Genomic DNA, 17,043 nt, shown 5'->3' with positions numbered 1-17,043 from the left:
TGGGAGAGCACGAGCTGCAGCGGTGAGCAGAACAGTCTGATGACTATCACACAAACACACAGCCTCCCCTAAGTGATACCGCATGGACATGCCTGACACACACACACACACACACACACACACACACACACACACACACACACGAGACCAGCGAATTATGTTGTGAAACATTTTATAACGTGAATTTCCATTTCTCTGATCACATTCAGTTCCTCCTATGTTGAGCCTTGAGGGATCACCTCCTACTAGTGTTTTCATTAACACACACTTTCAATTCCATTCTGTTAAATATTGTCACTAATAAAGGATTAAGCCAAGATGACAAAACATGCAATTAAAATGTTTTATTTTTTGTTCTTGTAGTTGATTCAATGTATAATGTCACATACATTTGATAGACCCAGCACTTTAAAAAAGCATTTACACTTGTCTATGATACTCAACTTCCTGGGCAGAGGGATGGTTCACTCCCCTGCCTGATGCTTTTTGTACCTCACAAGGAATTATACATCCATGATCAAACACAATGTTTAAAAAAATACACCTCTTAGTACATCTATCACAAAGACATCAAGTGAAAATCCAGAAACTGCAGAAAGAGGAAATTAGGAATATATGTATAATTAGTTAACTACATGCACCGTACATGTGAAAGCTGTAAGTAGCAGTATAAGTATTGTTGTCCGTTAGTTTACTCCAATCTGGGGAGGGGTGGTAGTGTTGGGTAAAAATAAACGGGATTAGAAATTATGCAAACTATTAGATTTTAGGTTCTATCAAATTATCTGCAATATTAAAACTGATCTATCCTATGGTACCCTCTTTTTTTCTTTCAAGACTTATTTGTGTGACTAGCATTGTCTAGAACACACGAACATTACACAGACCATCATGATAAAAAACAGACAAAAACGTATTAGTTATGCCACAGCCTTAATCCCACCTTTGTTCACACCGTAACATTATTATTCTTTTTAAACCTCTTGGCACCATTTATGAAACATGACAGTTACATGTGTGATTGTGACAACAGTGTCAGAACAATGAGAACATACTGGTAACGGTAAGAGGGTAAGTTTCTATATCTAATGTCACCTCCATCAGGGTGCTCCTCTGTCTTCCACAACCAGAGCCTCATAACACAGAGCATCAGGGAGGGCACTAGATCACGTCTGGGGGCAAGGATGGGGGAAACGTGGGGTGTTGGGATGGGGTTGGCAGGGTCCAGAGTCAGTGGGTTGAGATCTGCCGGGACCCACTCCCTGGACAGTACCCCTTCCGCATGGGGGGGTTAGAAGTTAGGAAGTCCATAGTAACGACAGCTTGGAGTGAGGAATTGGGTTCAGGGCCACACCCTCCCTGAACAGCAGCCCCTGTTGTGATAGTAGAGACAGAAGATGGGGGCTATGGTAGGGGGGGCTCGGAGACCCAGTCCTTGAGCTCTAGGCCTTCTGTGTGAGGCGGGCTGGGGTGCGAGCCGGAGGGTGGACACAGAAGGAGTCCTCACTGCTAGCAGCAGCCTGACTTACTCTCGGCAGCCATCGTCTCCTGGTCCAGTTTGATGCGGTCTCCGTTGCTCTCCTCGTACGGCAGGCCCTTGTCATTCAGCAGGATGTTCTCCACCAGGAACCGAGCTGCCTCATCCACGTTGATGTTGTCCTGGGAAAGGTAAAACAAAGTCAACAGGCTTAGGGTTAAAGGTCATATCAACTCACATGAAAACACAAATACAGTTGCTGGGGGATATGGTTTTGGCAGTTACCTAATGAGGTGCAACATTGGTGAAACCGGTTTGGCCGCATCCATTTGTTACACAGAACATTAGTCTAAAAAATATATAAACCACTGGTTATTTCTCTAGCTTTCTCCTCTATCCAAGTAAAATAAGTTATGTTCTCAGCTGTCAACTCAAGATGACCACCTTCCCCATGACATATGGATGAAGTTTATGGTAGAGAAAATGAAAAAAATTATGGAACGATGCAGGGTCTCTCTCTGAGCTGTCCAACAGTTGATGTCCTGACCACAAGACGCCACAGAAAGTCATGTGACCCGTGTGCACTCGCCAACCTTTAGGGACTGTAGCCTGAGGCGTGCTTCTGAATGGTTGGCCAACGCTTCACATGGTGACCAATGTTCCCTCTAAGCTGTGCACGCGCCCCCGGGACTGCCGCAGAGAAATATTAGCCCATAGAGCAGTGGCGGATTTAGGTATAGGCGACATGGACAGCCGCCATCTTGCCGGGGGCGGCACAGAGCCCCTGCACAAAAAAATTGTGCAATCGGTTTTCTATTGCTCATTTGCACGTCACGTCAATGATATCATGTCACCGTGTGGAACTGTGGGTCAATTAACCTTGTCGGAGTGGGCGCCCTGATTCTAGTTTGTGAGCCATGCAGGCGACTGCCTGGGAAGGTCTCCCACTCAGATGTACGAGATGGGGGGGGAATAGGTTGACATTAGGTCTCCCCCACTGGAAGCCCGAGGTGGGGGAGCGGGGGAATCTATTAAATAGCGCACCTTTAACTTTGTACAGTACAAATGCAATTAGTAATGCAATTAGTTGTGCAATTTAGTTTGTTTCTCTTGTTTGAAGTGCAATAGTGTAATAATCAGGTTCTCTTCTTTATAAGTGTGTTATTCTATTTGTGTTTTTGTGTGATAAAGGATTTGTGCAATTTAGTTTTATTTGTGTTTTTTGTTAGCAATAGGGTAATAGTGTAATAATTCAGTTAATACAGTTAATGCAGAAAGGGGCCATTTTTTTGCCGTGGCAGCGGGGGTGCTGAAGGGGGCCATACAAGCTACAATTGCCACAGTGAGAAAGCACCAGATTGAACTTCACTCAACTTTCTAGAGCAGTGGTCACCAACTGGTCGATCACGCTAAAAACCATAAAATGCACGTTCTTCCTATTTCCCCTCAGCACAATGAAAGTAGGAAAGTGTATCTTTTAAGCTTGCATTGTTGTTATTATTAACGACTTGGGTCTTTTTTAATATGGAGGAATATTTAACTTTTTCTGTTCAATAGGAGTAGCATGAATTTGAGGCGGAAATAATGCGGTGCGACTCGAGTTTCACCATCATATGGAAGACGGTGCTCCTTTTTGGTAAGGGAGAGCGGAGGGATGTTGAGAGGTGGACCCTCAGTCTGCTGCTCTCACCCTCTGCTGAGATACAGGCACAATCAGCCCAATAAAATAAAAAACAACTTATTTCAAATGTATGCTGACTCAGCTGTGCTTCACAAGTAATACCACATCAGATCTATTACTGGTGTGATCATATAGCATACCTCAAATGTTGGAATATAATTTTTTCAAAGGCCCGAAAAACTATGCATTGGCAGGGCAATTCAAGCAAAGCTAATAAGCGGTGGTAATGTATTGTGCCTATAGCTTACTGCACAAACTTCATTGCAACAGTTCTGTTTTTAATTAGTTAATGTTGAATAGGCTTACATTTTTAATCATGTTAAAATCTGAGTGGTAGATCTCGGCTTGCATTTTGACACAGAATAGGTTGGTGACCACTTCTAGTTAATCGACACTAATCGACGTTTCCCTTTACTGTGGCAATTGTGATCGAATCAGCTCAATATTAGCCACTTTCAATGCAACATACCAAAACAAATGAACTATGCAAGAGATTTTGTTGTAGGCAGAACGCATCGGAGTAGGATTCTATTGCATTGACATGCACTACTCAGCCCATACTCGTCTACACAGACCAGTGTGGCATAAACAATTCAGAGCTGCAGTAGGCCTATATGCAAATAGACCATTGCCATATATGGATCTGTGCCATTTACATTGAACTGGACTGTGTTTACAGCATGAGTGGTTGTGAGTAGATGCACTTGTTTTAAGATCAAAGTGAGAGCTGCATGTAGCCACATGATTTAGCTCATAGGGCATGAAAATAATGCATTTTATTTTGTAAAGCGGTTTCTTGCATCAAACAACATTTTCAGTCACCTCCTTGTCTGAAAGACAAGTGGATAAACAGGTTAATGTCAAGCTCAATACAAAAAAAATGTATAATAAAAATATGAATCCTGTATGGCTAACGTGGCCAACGCATTACTGAGCATCAACTGAAGTGTGAATGTCTAGGGCAAATGATTGTGCAAACTGCGTGTGTGTTCATGAACACTTTGTCTTGTAACAAGTTCAACTAGCGTTTTGTTTGTTGTTTTGAGTCTATTTTTCCTGCTTGCTACAGTATATCTGCGGTGTAGCTGGTCGGTTCCCTAGAGCCAAGTAGTTTTTTCAGAATTCCTCAGTAATTCAGAAACATGAGGCTGGTGAGCTCTTCAGAGAGCCTTTCATGTTAGAGAGGGAGAGAAAGACAGACGAGGAAGGGAAGGAGAAAGGGAGAGAAGGAGAGAGGACCGATGGAGAGAGGTAAATAGAGAAAGACAGCGAGAAGCAGAAAGAGAGAGAGTGATATTTCCCTTGAGTCTCATATTTAAGGAGATGGTTGTTAGAATAGAGGTTCAGCACAAAATAAGAGCAGACATGTCTCTAAAACACACGTGTGGTACGTGCCTTCACAGCCAGAGCTCCATGCCAACCATCTGAGTTATGTCCCCTAATAGAGTTATTTATCTCAGGAACATGTGCTGGTGCATGCTGGGTACTAGCACACCTTCTGTCACTCACATGAACACACACACACACACACATGCGTATGCACAGCTGCAGGTGATGACAGAAAAGTAAATTCAGCAGCAGGGACATTTTGCGTTTCACGAAGGCTGAGATTTCCTGAAGGCTAATGTTTGCCATTCTGTTGAACTGTTTGACAGAAGTGCTTATCCCACACACTGCAATCCCACACACTAAAACACACACACACACACAATTCTCAAGGCTTTGAACAGACATAGATAGTCTTTCTCACAATGAAGGTTAATAGGTGATCCTATGAGAAATTACACAGGAAATCAAGTTTAAAGCACAGAACCTTCTACAGTACATCAGTATTTGACCATCAAGCTGTTGCAACAATCAGGGTGGCTTTATGAAGGCCATTTTACATTGGATATGAATATGGATTGTGCTACAAGATTCAACACATGATGGCCTATTATGAGTATCTGTATAAGGTTGGACTTGACCGATTCTGCAGAGAGGAATTCTCTCCTATGGCAGAGATGGGGCTGAAATAGCAGTGGCCTGCTTTGGTTTCTAGTGGCACTATGATCAGTCAAAGGACATGTCTACGCTCTTACAGGTCTAACAGCTCAGGATTAGAGCTGATAAAGACACTAAGTTTGTGTGGCTCTAAAAGGTCTCCCCATGGGCTAGCGCAGTGGTTCCCAACCAGGACTACCTATCCACTGCGGGGTACTTGAGAAGACTCATGAGGCCATAGACCTACTGGTAAAATGCATAGGAAGGGCTACTTCAGGGGTTCTCCATGCAGAGATAAACATATGTTGGTGGTGCAGTAACCTAAAAAGGTTGGAAACCACTGGGCTAGGGAATGGGGATGTCCCTGTGTGTGTGTGTGTGTGTGTGTGTGTGTGTGTGTGCGCATGCGTAAATGCTACAACTGCCTAAACAAACTCTGCTCAAACACATACACCATATTGTTTCATTGGTGTGTGTGACCCCTTGCTCAGACCTGGTACAGTGTCTGTCTGGAATGGTGCTACTGTGTGTAGGGGACAGGGACACTGCAGGGGGACATGTGTGAGAGGTAACTGTCATTTACCCAGGGTTGGTGGCTCGTGGGGGCATTAGAATTGAGGTGACAGGGGCAAGCAGAAACCGAAAGCCCCAGTGAATTGAGGCGCGCACACACATAAACAGAGAGAGAGTACCCTCCAATGCTTCATGACAGGCAGACCCCAGTTGACCTCATTTTCACACAGAGAGCCGATTGCAGTACATTCGGAAAGTATTCAGACCCCTTTTTCCACATTTTGTTACGTTACAGCCTTATTCTAATATGGATTAAATTATATATTTTTTCCTTGTCAATACACACAATACCCCATAATGACAAAGTGAAAACAGGTGGCATTGTGTTGTGCGACTAAACTGCACATTTTATTGTAACCAGCACAAGGTGCACCTGTGTATTGATCATGCTGTTTAATCCGCTTCTTGATATGCCACATGGATGGAGATGCCAGGGGGATGGATTATCTTGGCAAATGAGAAATGTTCTTTTACAGGGATGTAAAGAATTTGTGTGCACAACATTTTAGATAAATAAGCTTTTTGTGCATATGGAACATTTCTGGGATCTTCTTTTTCAGCTCATGAAACATGGGACCAACACTTTACATGTTGCGTTTATATTTTTGTTCAGCATACATACTGTCGTATGGGGCACCCCTCTGAGGCTGCATAATAATTTACTCTGTCGTCACAGAAAATTATCACAGTGGCATGCCATTCATTTTCCAATAAAAGCTGAGTACTGGGGTATTGTCCAGACAAAGATTTTTAGTGTAGCAATATTAAGTTGTATGAAATTAAATCAGTCATGTCATTCTGTTGATTTGAATACCTGTAACTACTTGCTCATTAAGCCTTGAACTTCATAGACAAGTGCATCCAATCATGAGAAAAGGTATTTAAGGTGGCCAATTGCAAGTTGTTGTTCTCCTTGACTCTCCTCTGAAGAGTGGAAACATGGGGGCCACAAAACAACTCTCAAATGACCTGAAAACAAAGATTGTTCAACATTATGGTTTAGAGGAAGGCTACAAAAAGCTATTGCAGAGATTTAAGCTGTCAGTGTCCATTGTGAGGAACATAGTGAGGAAATGGAAGACCACTGGCACAGTTCTTGTTAAGGCCAGAAGTGGCAGGCCAAGTAAAATATCGGAGAGGCAAAGACGAAGGATGGTGAGAACGGTCAAAAACAGCCCACAGACCACCTCCAAAGACCTACAACATCATCTTGCTGCAGATGGTGACACTGTGCATCGTTCAACAATTCAGCGCACTTTGCACAAGAAGAAGCTGTATGGGAGAGTGATGCGGAAGAAGCCTTTTCTGCACACACGCCACAAACAGAGTCGCTTGAGGTATGCAAATGCACATTTGGACAAGCCAGCTTCATTTTGGAATAAGTTACTGTGGACTGATGAAACAAAGATTGAGTTATTTGATCATAACAAGGAACGTTATGCATGGCGGCAAAAGAACACAGCGTTCCAAGAAAAACACTTGCTGCCCACAGTAGAATTTGGTGGGGGTTCCATCAAGCTGTGGGGCTGTGGCCAGTGCCAGTACTGGGAATCTTGTTAAAGTTGAGGGTCGCATGGATTCCACTCAATATCAGCAGATTCTTGGGAATAATGTTGACGAATCAGTCACAAAGTTGAAGTTATGCCGGGGCTGGATATTTCAACAAGACAACGACCCAAAACACTGCCTTTTCCCACCTGGACAAAAGGAAGGCCTATGTCAGAATGCTGTTCGCTGACTACAGCTCAGCATTCAACACTATAGTGCCCACGAAGCTCATCACTAAGCTAAGGACCCTGGGACTAAACCCCTCCCTCTGCAACTGGATCCTGGACTTCCTGACAGACACCCCCCAGGTGGTAAGGGTAGGAAACAACACATCTGCCATGCTGATCCTCAACACTTGGGCTCCTCAGGGGTGGGTGCTTAGTCTCCTTCTGTACTCCCTGTTCACCCACAACTGCGTGGCCAAGCACAACTCCAACACCATCATTAAGTTTGCTGACGACAAAACAATGGTAGGCCTGATCACCAAGAATGATGAGACAGCCTATAGACAGGTGGTGAAAAGAACCTCTCCCTCAATGTGAGCAAGACAAAGGAGCTGATCGTGGACTATAGGAAAAGGAGGGCCAAATACACCCCAATTAACTTCTTAAGGTATAGGGGGCAGCATTTTCACTTTTGGATAAAGAGCATGCCCAATTTCAACTTTCTGCTACTCATGCCAAGAATATACGATATGCATATTATTAGGATAGAAAACACTCAGAAGTTTCTAAAACTGTTTGAATCATGTCTGTGAGTATAACAGAACTTAGGTAAAGTATGGTCAGAGGAAGGCCCAAAATGTGTCAGTCTCCAGTAACCCAAGTCATAGACTGTTCTATCTGCTACCGCACGGCAAGTGGTACCGGAGCGCCAAGTCTAGGTCCAAGAGGCTTCTAAACAGTCTCTACCCACAAGCCATAAGACTGTGAGCACTGCGACCTGGACTATTTACATTGACACCCCCCTCCCTTTGTTTTTACACTGCTACTACTCGCTGTTTATCTATAAATAGTCACTTTACAAATTACCTTGACTAACCTGCACCTGCACATTGACTCGGTACCGGTACCCCCTCGTTATTTTTATGTAATTTATGTAATTTTCTTTTTTTTTATTTTTTTTTTTACTTTAGTTTATTTAATAATATTTTCTTAACTCTATTTAACTCTATTTATTTTACTGCAATGTTAGTAAAGGGCTTGTAAAAGTAAGCATTTCACGGTAAGGTGAATTTATTTTAAATGAATCGAACAAAAGGAATACCTGTTGTCTTCGGCGCATGTGACCAATAAGACATTATTTGACAATCCACTTTCTTTTTTTTTTTACTGAAAAGCAAACCTGTAAAATATCAGGAAACAACCTTGGAAACAAAGACCTACATTTACCTTCCATTCAAGCTGATAAAAAAAGCCTAATGCACACACTAGCAATAATAGTACTTGTAGTACCATCACTGTAGTTAATGCTTCCTGATTAGGGGAGATCTAATGGCAACAAAGCACACTGTTATAGCAGAGGAGGCTAGTCAGGGGAGGACTGCTCATAATAATGTCTGGAATGGAGTGAATGTTTATTTATTTTTATATTTCACCTGTATTTAACCAGGTAGGCAAGTTGAGAACAAGTTCTCATTTACAACTGTGACCTGGCCAAGATAAAGCAAAGCAGTTCGACACATACAACGACACAGAGTTACACATGGAGTAAAACAGACATACAGTCAATAATACAGTATAAACAAGTCTATATTCGATCTGAGCAAATGAGGTGAGATAAGGGAGGTAAAGGCAAAAAAAGGCCATGGTGGCAAAGTAAAAACAATATAGCAAGTAAAACACTGGAATGGTAGATTTGCAATGGAAGAATGTGCAAAGTAGAAATAAAAATAATGGGGTGCAAAGGAGCAAAATAAATTAATTAATTAAATACAGTAGGGAAAGAGGTAGTTGTTTGGGCTAAATTATAGGTGGGCTATGTACGGGTGCAGTAATCTGTGAGCTGCTCTGACAGTTGGTGCTTAAAGCTAGTGAGGGAGATAAGTGTTTCCAGTTTTAGAGATTTTTGTAGTTCGTTCCAGTCATTGGCAGCAGAGAACTGGAAGGAGAGGCGGCCAAAGAAAGAATTGGTTTTGGGGGTGACTAGAGAGATATACCTGCTAGAGCGTGTGCTACAGGTGGGAGATGCTATGGTGACCAGCGAGCTGTATCAAACAAATGGAAACCAGGTGTTTGATGTGTTTGAAACCATTCCATTCCAGCCATTACTATGAGCCTGTCCTCCCCATTTAAAGTACCACCAGCCACCACTGTGTTATAGTCTTATGGTGTAGGCATATTTGTGTGTGCGTGTCTTACCTTGGCCGAGGTCTCGAACCAGCCCAGGAAGCCAGTCTCTTTACAGAAGTTGTCCATGAGGGAAGTGTTGTTGGAGGTCTCATTTTTCTGGTCACACTTATTGGCCAGCAGCACTGAGGGGATAGGGCTCCCATTGGCCAGTTTCACCTTGCTGTCCAAGTCGTGTTTCCATTTGGACACGGCCTCAAACGTGGAGCCCCTCGTCACGTCAAACACCACGAATGCCCCCACCGCCTCCTTGTAGTACACCCGCGTCATGTTCCCAAATCGCTCCTGACCTGCATGGGGACAGGGAAGCAACACGATCAGTAACTCAATGGGTCAATGGTACAGTACACAATTAAACCTAGTAGGCCTGCGTCAAAGTAACTAAGGAGATGGACTAGTTAGTAAACAAAAGGCTGTTGGGTCAAATGCTCAATGGGTTACCAGATGCAGAGATTCTGTTAGCCCATAAGAGGACATCAGAAAGGATTCAAGGAAAAAACAAGACATCTGAATGTACAAAACACAGGAGCCTATAGAGGGGTGGAAGCGACTTAGCCTTTGAGTGTTTCTAATGAGACAGCAAAGCAGGGTCTGTTCCTTCTGTACACACACAGATAGACCTGTGACAGGAGATTCCACAGGCCCCATTACCCAGCGCAGTGAGTACAGCACAACAAGGACCACTTGTGAGATCGATTACTCCACTAAAATCACTCACCACACTCCCATGAGACATTTAAAGGTGCCAGTTTGGGGAGAATTAGCCCAGTTTACCAGGAATATGTACATGTTTTAGACATGGATATAAAACTGAGTGAGGATTTGCCAGTGTTTCATCAGATGACAGAGGAAGGTAAAAGTAATTCAGAAGACAAACATATTTTATTCTCCGGCTCTAAAGTGCTGTGTGAGAGAAGTGTTTTGCCTTCATTTTGGTTTCCCTTCCCCACCAAATGACCAAAACGGATCTTGACCCACTTTTTCTAGTTTGTCATGACTCTAATCCAAAGACTCAAGCCAAGGAAGAAATCTGCCTCCTCGATAATGAACCCATTCTCTCCAGTCTTACTGGGAGAAACCTGGAATGATGCTTTACAAAGTGAAAGCAAGGGGAATTACCACCGGGATACTGGGTGTCACTACCAATCTAAGCAAGGCACTACTCAAAATACAGTCACAACGATGGCAAGACTAGTATTCCATAGCCATATTATCAGTCTGTGTATTAGCTATTAATCTCAGAGAGGAGTGAACATGCAAACACTGATAATGAATGGCCAAAAGCCTGCGGCATTGATTAACATTTGCATGCATAGGATTTCGATCTGCAAGCTTTAGTTGACATGGAGCATGGGTTGTACTCAATAATATGAGTATGATTCTCCTATCTAAATCACCCCCTTCGGTTTCTCACTTCGTTTCTATGTATACCTTAAATAGAACTGAACAAACTACAAATTGATATTATGCTTTCAAACATGTCCTCTATTGTATGTGTGGCAATTTGGGATATTACAAGAAAATTGACCCTAACAATTTCAAAGTTCCATCAAATTACATTAATGAGCACTGGACAAAACCTTTAGAGCAAACAGATTTGAGGTGGAGCCCCATCTCCACAAACTATTTCCAGGACAAGAATTTATAGAACCTTCAAGACTGCTGAAATCAATCAACCTGTGAGTGATTGTTCACTGAGGCGTACCTCAATTAAAGGTGAATCTTTGGTCGGGGGATTAATGGGAAGACTTTACCTCTGCTTTACCTGTTTGGGGTCCAGGATCACAACCATGCAGCAATTCTCTCTCTCTCTCCCTCTCTCTCTCTCTGATCCAACCCTCTTTTACATGTTACGTCATTTGCAGATCATAAGGCTTCCTACAGTTGTGTCAGGCAGGTTGTGTGTGAGACTGACAGCCATATCAGGGGATGAAAGAGCTTCTGCACTCCACTGAACCCTGAACACTGCTGCCTGCCCCACTGCCTCACAGACACAGTCCAAAAAGAGAGGAAAAAAGTGGAACAGACAGAGCTGTGATCATCCTCCCATATCTGAGCTCTTGCGAATCCACACCTATGCCGTCTCTCAGCAGAATACTTAATCGGAATGGAACATACAAGACTTCAGATTGTTCTGAGGTGTTCTGTTCAAGCATCCCAGAATGTTCAGGAATAATTTTTAGAATGCTAGAAGGCTCTGAGTTCCATGTCCGCACGGATGTAGAGGCAGAGAGAGAGAGAGAGGCAGAGAGAGAGAGAGGCAGAGAGAGAGAGAGAGGCAGAGAGAGAGAGAGAAAGATTATCTATTCTAATGATATCACTCTGGGTTCTTTACCCTTTCACTATGACAGAAGAGTCTCATTAGAAGACAACAGAGCACCCATGGTATGTTATTGAAGAGATCTGGCAGGTTGCTATGCTAATATGGCAACAGCTCAGTTGGTTTTGATACATCTGAGACTGGTGAATGATTGATTTATGGTCTAATTGCCAGTTCCACAAACAACAAACTAGTATGTACCAGCTCTGAGAGCAGGTGGACAATGCCAATGCCAATATTTTAAGGGGTTGCATGACTCATGGTTACCTACTCACCTAATTCTAAAATGACCATCCAAGAAATAACTTTGTGTTGGAATGTGGACATCAAATTAGAAGGATAATGCCGTGGCAGTGTTTAAAAATGGTTGCACTGTCTGAACACATGCAACAGAAATGGACATTGCTGCTGCTGCACACAATCCAATTAAAGAATGAGGAGTAGCTCACCTCACTGCACAGCACTAGTCTCCACTGCATCCAAGTTAAACACTGAATAAAGAGAGCTGTTTCAGGAACCGTGACGGCAGTTTCTACCCCTGCAGTTTCACTTCATTACAGGTACTTACCCAGCTACGTTTGGAAACTGCGTGTCGCCGTGCGGGTGTGAGTGAGGGAGTCAATACACTGAGGGGCCTACAGGCCTGCTCAGTAATTGCTCATAATTGAGAGTCTAAATTTAGTTGGTTTAACCCCAGGTGAATTCACTGGGGACACGGCACAGTGGGAAGGCGAGATGATGGATTGAAATGAAGGCTTTAATTTCCAGGCCTTTTGGTGCCCAGAGATCCAAGAGAAGAAGTCTTAGAAGAGGAATACAGAAATAAAAAAACTCACTTTATTAAACGTTTTCCAAGCATATTTCTTGGGTATCACTTTATTTTAAAGGGTAACTAAAACAGGTGTCAAGCCCTCAGATGTCCTTTTTAATATCTACATATTTTTTACATGTAAAAATGTTGTCGTTTCTCTGTAATACCACTAGCCACCTAGACATTTTATGAAGTTGGCTTTAGCTGCCCAGAGACTCCCAATGTACCAACCTCATAACTAGCTACCAAGAAGCCATTTCAGGCTATCAATCAAGTTAGAGTAGCTGGCATGCCTGCTGGCAACAACTTTAGAAAATAAAGCATTTACTTAAGACTCACATTCCTTTCAATCTTTTACCCAGATTCAGAGAAGCAGATTCAGTAAAAAAACAACAACATGTAAATATATATAAATTACCACACACATCAGGTGGATACAGACGGCTCAAGAGGTATGCTTAGATAAGCAGAAAAATATTATTTTTTTGACATAGAATTAAGCACAATGATTATGTCTCTAGATTCCAGTAAAAATGTGTTTCAGGTGTTTGAAAAATGCTAAATTCCTACAACTTCCAGACCTAGCCCCTTGTCGAACCACCCCCCAGCCATCCTCACTTTGTGCCCCCTCAGATTTTTGGGGTGCATGACACCCCTGGTACCTAATAAACCATTTATAAATTGTGTTCACCATTTATTAATCATTACTCCCACATTTGTAAAATGTTAGTAAGCTAGTTAGTCACCCATGTATATATAGATACTGACGGAATGTATCCCAATGACATGCCCATCCTTCTGTGAGAAGTCACACTGGCCAATCAAAACATTTATAAAGTACTTATAAAAGTATAAAGTGCTCACTTTAGATTAGGGACTGCAAAAATACTTAAATGATTAGTAAATTGTGGGAGTAATGATTAATAAACGGTGAATACACCATTTATATATGCCTTATAAATGGTTAATTAGGTACCCCTAAAATAAAGTGTTACCATTTATTGGCTTTTATTCGACAGGCTCCACACACACTTAACGCTCAGTCCGACCTCGAAGGAAAAAATACTTTTCAGTGTGAATCGAATTAACTAGTAGTCTGGGTAGTCAATAGAGAGAAAAAATAATTTTCAGTGTGAATCAAATTAACTAGTAGTCTGGGTAGTCAATAGAGAGAAAAAATACTTTTCAGTGTGAATCGAATTAACTAGTAGTCTGGGTAGTCAATAGAGAAAAAATACAGGCAGAGGTACTCTAATACTTTCAAAATGTCAGCTATTTGTTGATGAGAGACGAGAGAGGATGGTACATTGAGAAACTTCTGAAGAATACTCTCTTATTATTTCCTATCCTGATGCCTAGTCACTTTACCATGCCAATACATCATACCCCTCCTGCACATTGATCTGGTACTGCTACACCCTGTATAGCCCCAATCTTGTGTATGCTTTTCCTCTGAGTTACACTTTTTTGTACTCTGCATTGTTGGGAAGAGCATGTTGTATTCGGAGCATGTGACAAAACATTTTGATTTGATTTTATGTGGTTTTCACTCCCAACCTCAAAACAGGTTCACATACTGTAAATACCGAACTTTAGAAGTCTGTTTTCGCAAAAACCTAACTTTCTAAGTTTAGTATATATAGTATGTGAACCTGTCTCCAGGTTGTGAGTGACAACAAAGCAGTGAAACTCTCCTTTTCATTGTTCTTCCTCTTTTCACCACTGTGCAAAAGTCAAGATGTTATGAAATGTTCCCTGCACATGGCCTTGTCTCTCTCTATTCACTGTAGTCAGACTACAGTGAGCTCTCTGCTACTTTTAAAGTTCTGATACATTTTATGAGCACCACCAAAACAGTGAATGGGAAAATGGATTGTCTGATTGGTCCCATAAACTGATGGGTTGGACCAGAGCCAGAACACACGTAAGTAAAGCAACGTTTGAAAATTCTGATACTCTGATTGGTTAGACGATTCAATCGCTGTTGACTGTTTAGTACAACGGCCCTCGTCAACACAAACAACTTCAATGATGGCAGATGTAGCGATAGATATAGCAGTGGACGAATTCAGTGTGTCGGACAAACTTGAATGATTTTCAAAAACAATGTGTGATACAAATGTAAAAAGCATGTATAACATTCTTCCAACATGCAGTTGCCATCCTGTTTAAAAGACACCACTGACTTTATATCGAAAATACAAAGTATACCAGTTATTAATGAAGGAAATTGGCCAGTCACTCGGTGTCTCACCATTATACACCAATATTACGAATGATGGAGGCCCTCAAATTCTTCCTCTCCGACCACGGATGCCTTGTGCCTTCAAATTATATAATTGAACTTGCGCAACTAGTGTTCACTAAAAACTATTTTGTATTTGACTAATATTACTACCTACAGACCTTTGGAACAGCAAAGGGAACCCCATTAGCCCCTAATTACGCAATTCTCTTTGGATTTAAATTTATGAAAATAATCCATACAAAGAACATTTCAAAAATTGGACCCGCTATAGACCAGACATTGGCAACTCTAGTCCTCAGGGCAGGAGTGGTGTCACACTCTGTCCACATCCCTAGCATCCACAACTGATTAAACAAATTACATTCTAAACTGAAGATCATGATTAGTTGATTATTGGAATCAGGTGTGTTAGCTGGGACTGGGGCAAAAGTGTGACACCAATCAGGCCCCTGAGGACTGGAGTTTTTCCCACCCCTGATGTAGACAATTTCTTTATGAGCTGGACAGGATCCGAAATTAAATTCAAATGAATCTCTTAACTACATTAACTCTAGGGTACAATCAATTTCCTTCACTATGGAAAAGAATATCAACTCTGTCCCTTTTTTGTAACCTAAGAAATGTATAATCTCTAAATACTACAGAAAACCTACTGATGAAAATACCATCCTGACAGATGATAGTTACTGTACCATCCAAAAGAGAAGCCATGTGAATATATAAATTCAACTCTGTATCCCCACACGTTTTAAACAACTAGATTACCTCCTTCCTACAGGCCAAATTTAGACCATTATTCAAGGACAGTGTCCATATCATATTTTGCATATCATTTATGAGATAGCTTTCCACAAAGGACCTCCGCATCAGCCCCACACATTTAAGAACGGCCATCTCATAAATATATATAATGTATCGAAGTGAGTAGACACCTAAGGCAATTAATTCATTAACAGTTTGCACCTGATGCCCCCCAATTACCATTCGTGCCTGCATCCATACCCTATAATTCTGTACTTCTTTGTGAATGTAACTTGTAGACAAGGGAAGCCAGATCCCTGATTGGCAGATGAGTAGCAACACTGGTGCCCATCGATTGCTTTGAATGAAAAAGGTTTGTACCTACACACTGAAGGTGTCACGCTGGCATGGAATCAACCTGGAGCCGACTTAATAAGCTTCACTTTATTGAAAGCCATTGGAAATTGATTTCTTCAATGCAATCATAAAAGGAGGTAAGAAGCTTAGGGGAAGACGATGTCAGAAGGAAATGTAACTTTTTTCCTTCAACACCTGGCTCAATATTCAGTGCCACTCAGATGGTGTGTTCGATATGTAAGCGTTGCTATTCTGCTGGAGTAGACCTCTAGCCTTGCTCACACACCCCATGTGACCACACAGCGAGGAAGAGCTGTGACTCACTGGTCTGGACAGAAGGCGGTTTGTTAATGCAATATTTGTTCAGAAATTGAGCGGACACATTGATTGGTTCTCTCAAACATTTTTTTTTCTGGGAGATTGAGACCTCTCGTTGCTTGGAATTAAAAATCCAACAGTTGTAATGGAAGGGGGCAGCACTTAGAGGCTGTATGTGGCTGTACCTGATTGATTGAGAAAGACACAAAGGAGAATCATCATGTAAAATCACAGCCCCCTTCATTATCAATGCATCATGCCGACAACATCAAAACAGCCTTGCAGAACCCTGAAGTCAGGAGGACTTCTAGTTAAGTGCTAGCCAGACTAGTAGCCCTCACCTTCCCAGTGGGGGGGGGGGGTCAAAACGATTCATAGAGATTGATTAAAGCGTTCAATACACCATAGTGATGATTTTAGTTTGTACTGAGGTGTTTGGCCATTCGAGGCAGGATGAGGTTCAATGGTTAGACAATAGATGACTTGCTATCTATCTATTATACTGCAACCTCCAAGGCAGTCTTGTAAATAGCTCCCCGATGGCATTACTTCAATGTAGGCTGCAATTCAACATTGTTAAGGTAGAACAGGATAACACTTAGGGTTGCAAAGGGTCGGAAACTTTCCGGTATATTTTC

General features: G+C 42.0%; 1 protein-coding gene across 1 annotated transcript in view; it reads right to left on the bottom strand.

Annotated features, from left to right (window-relative positions):
- Positions 1–329: 329 nt before the first annotated feature.
- The window catches only part of LOC110522381 (ras-related protein Rab-32), a 30,440-nt gene continuing 13,726 nt past the window's right edge, over positions 330–17,043 (bottom strand). The window contains exons 2-3 of the mRNA XM_021600742.2: positions 9,623–9,900; positions 330–1,659 (exon numbers count right to left, since the gene is read on the bottom strand). Of these exons, the coding sequence (XP_021456417.1) occupies positions 1,510–1,659; positions 9,623–9,900 (428 nt within the window). The 3' untranslated portion in view covers positions 330–1,509. The remainder of the gene's footprint in view (positions 1,660–9,622; positions 9,901–17,043) is intronic.

Source organism: Oncorhynchus mykiss, chromosome 4 (genome assembly GCF_013265735.2).
Source record: "Oncorhynchus mykiss isolate Arlee chromosome 4, USDA_OmykA_1.1, whole genome shotgun sequence".
Taxonomy (NCBI): Eukaryota; Metazoa; Chordata; class Actinopteri; order Salmoniformes; family Salmonidae; genus Oncorhynchus; species Oncorhynchus mykiss.
Note: the sequence above shows the minus strand (reverse complement) of the source record. Positions and strands in the feature narration are given on the sequence as shown.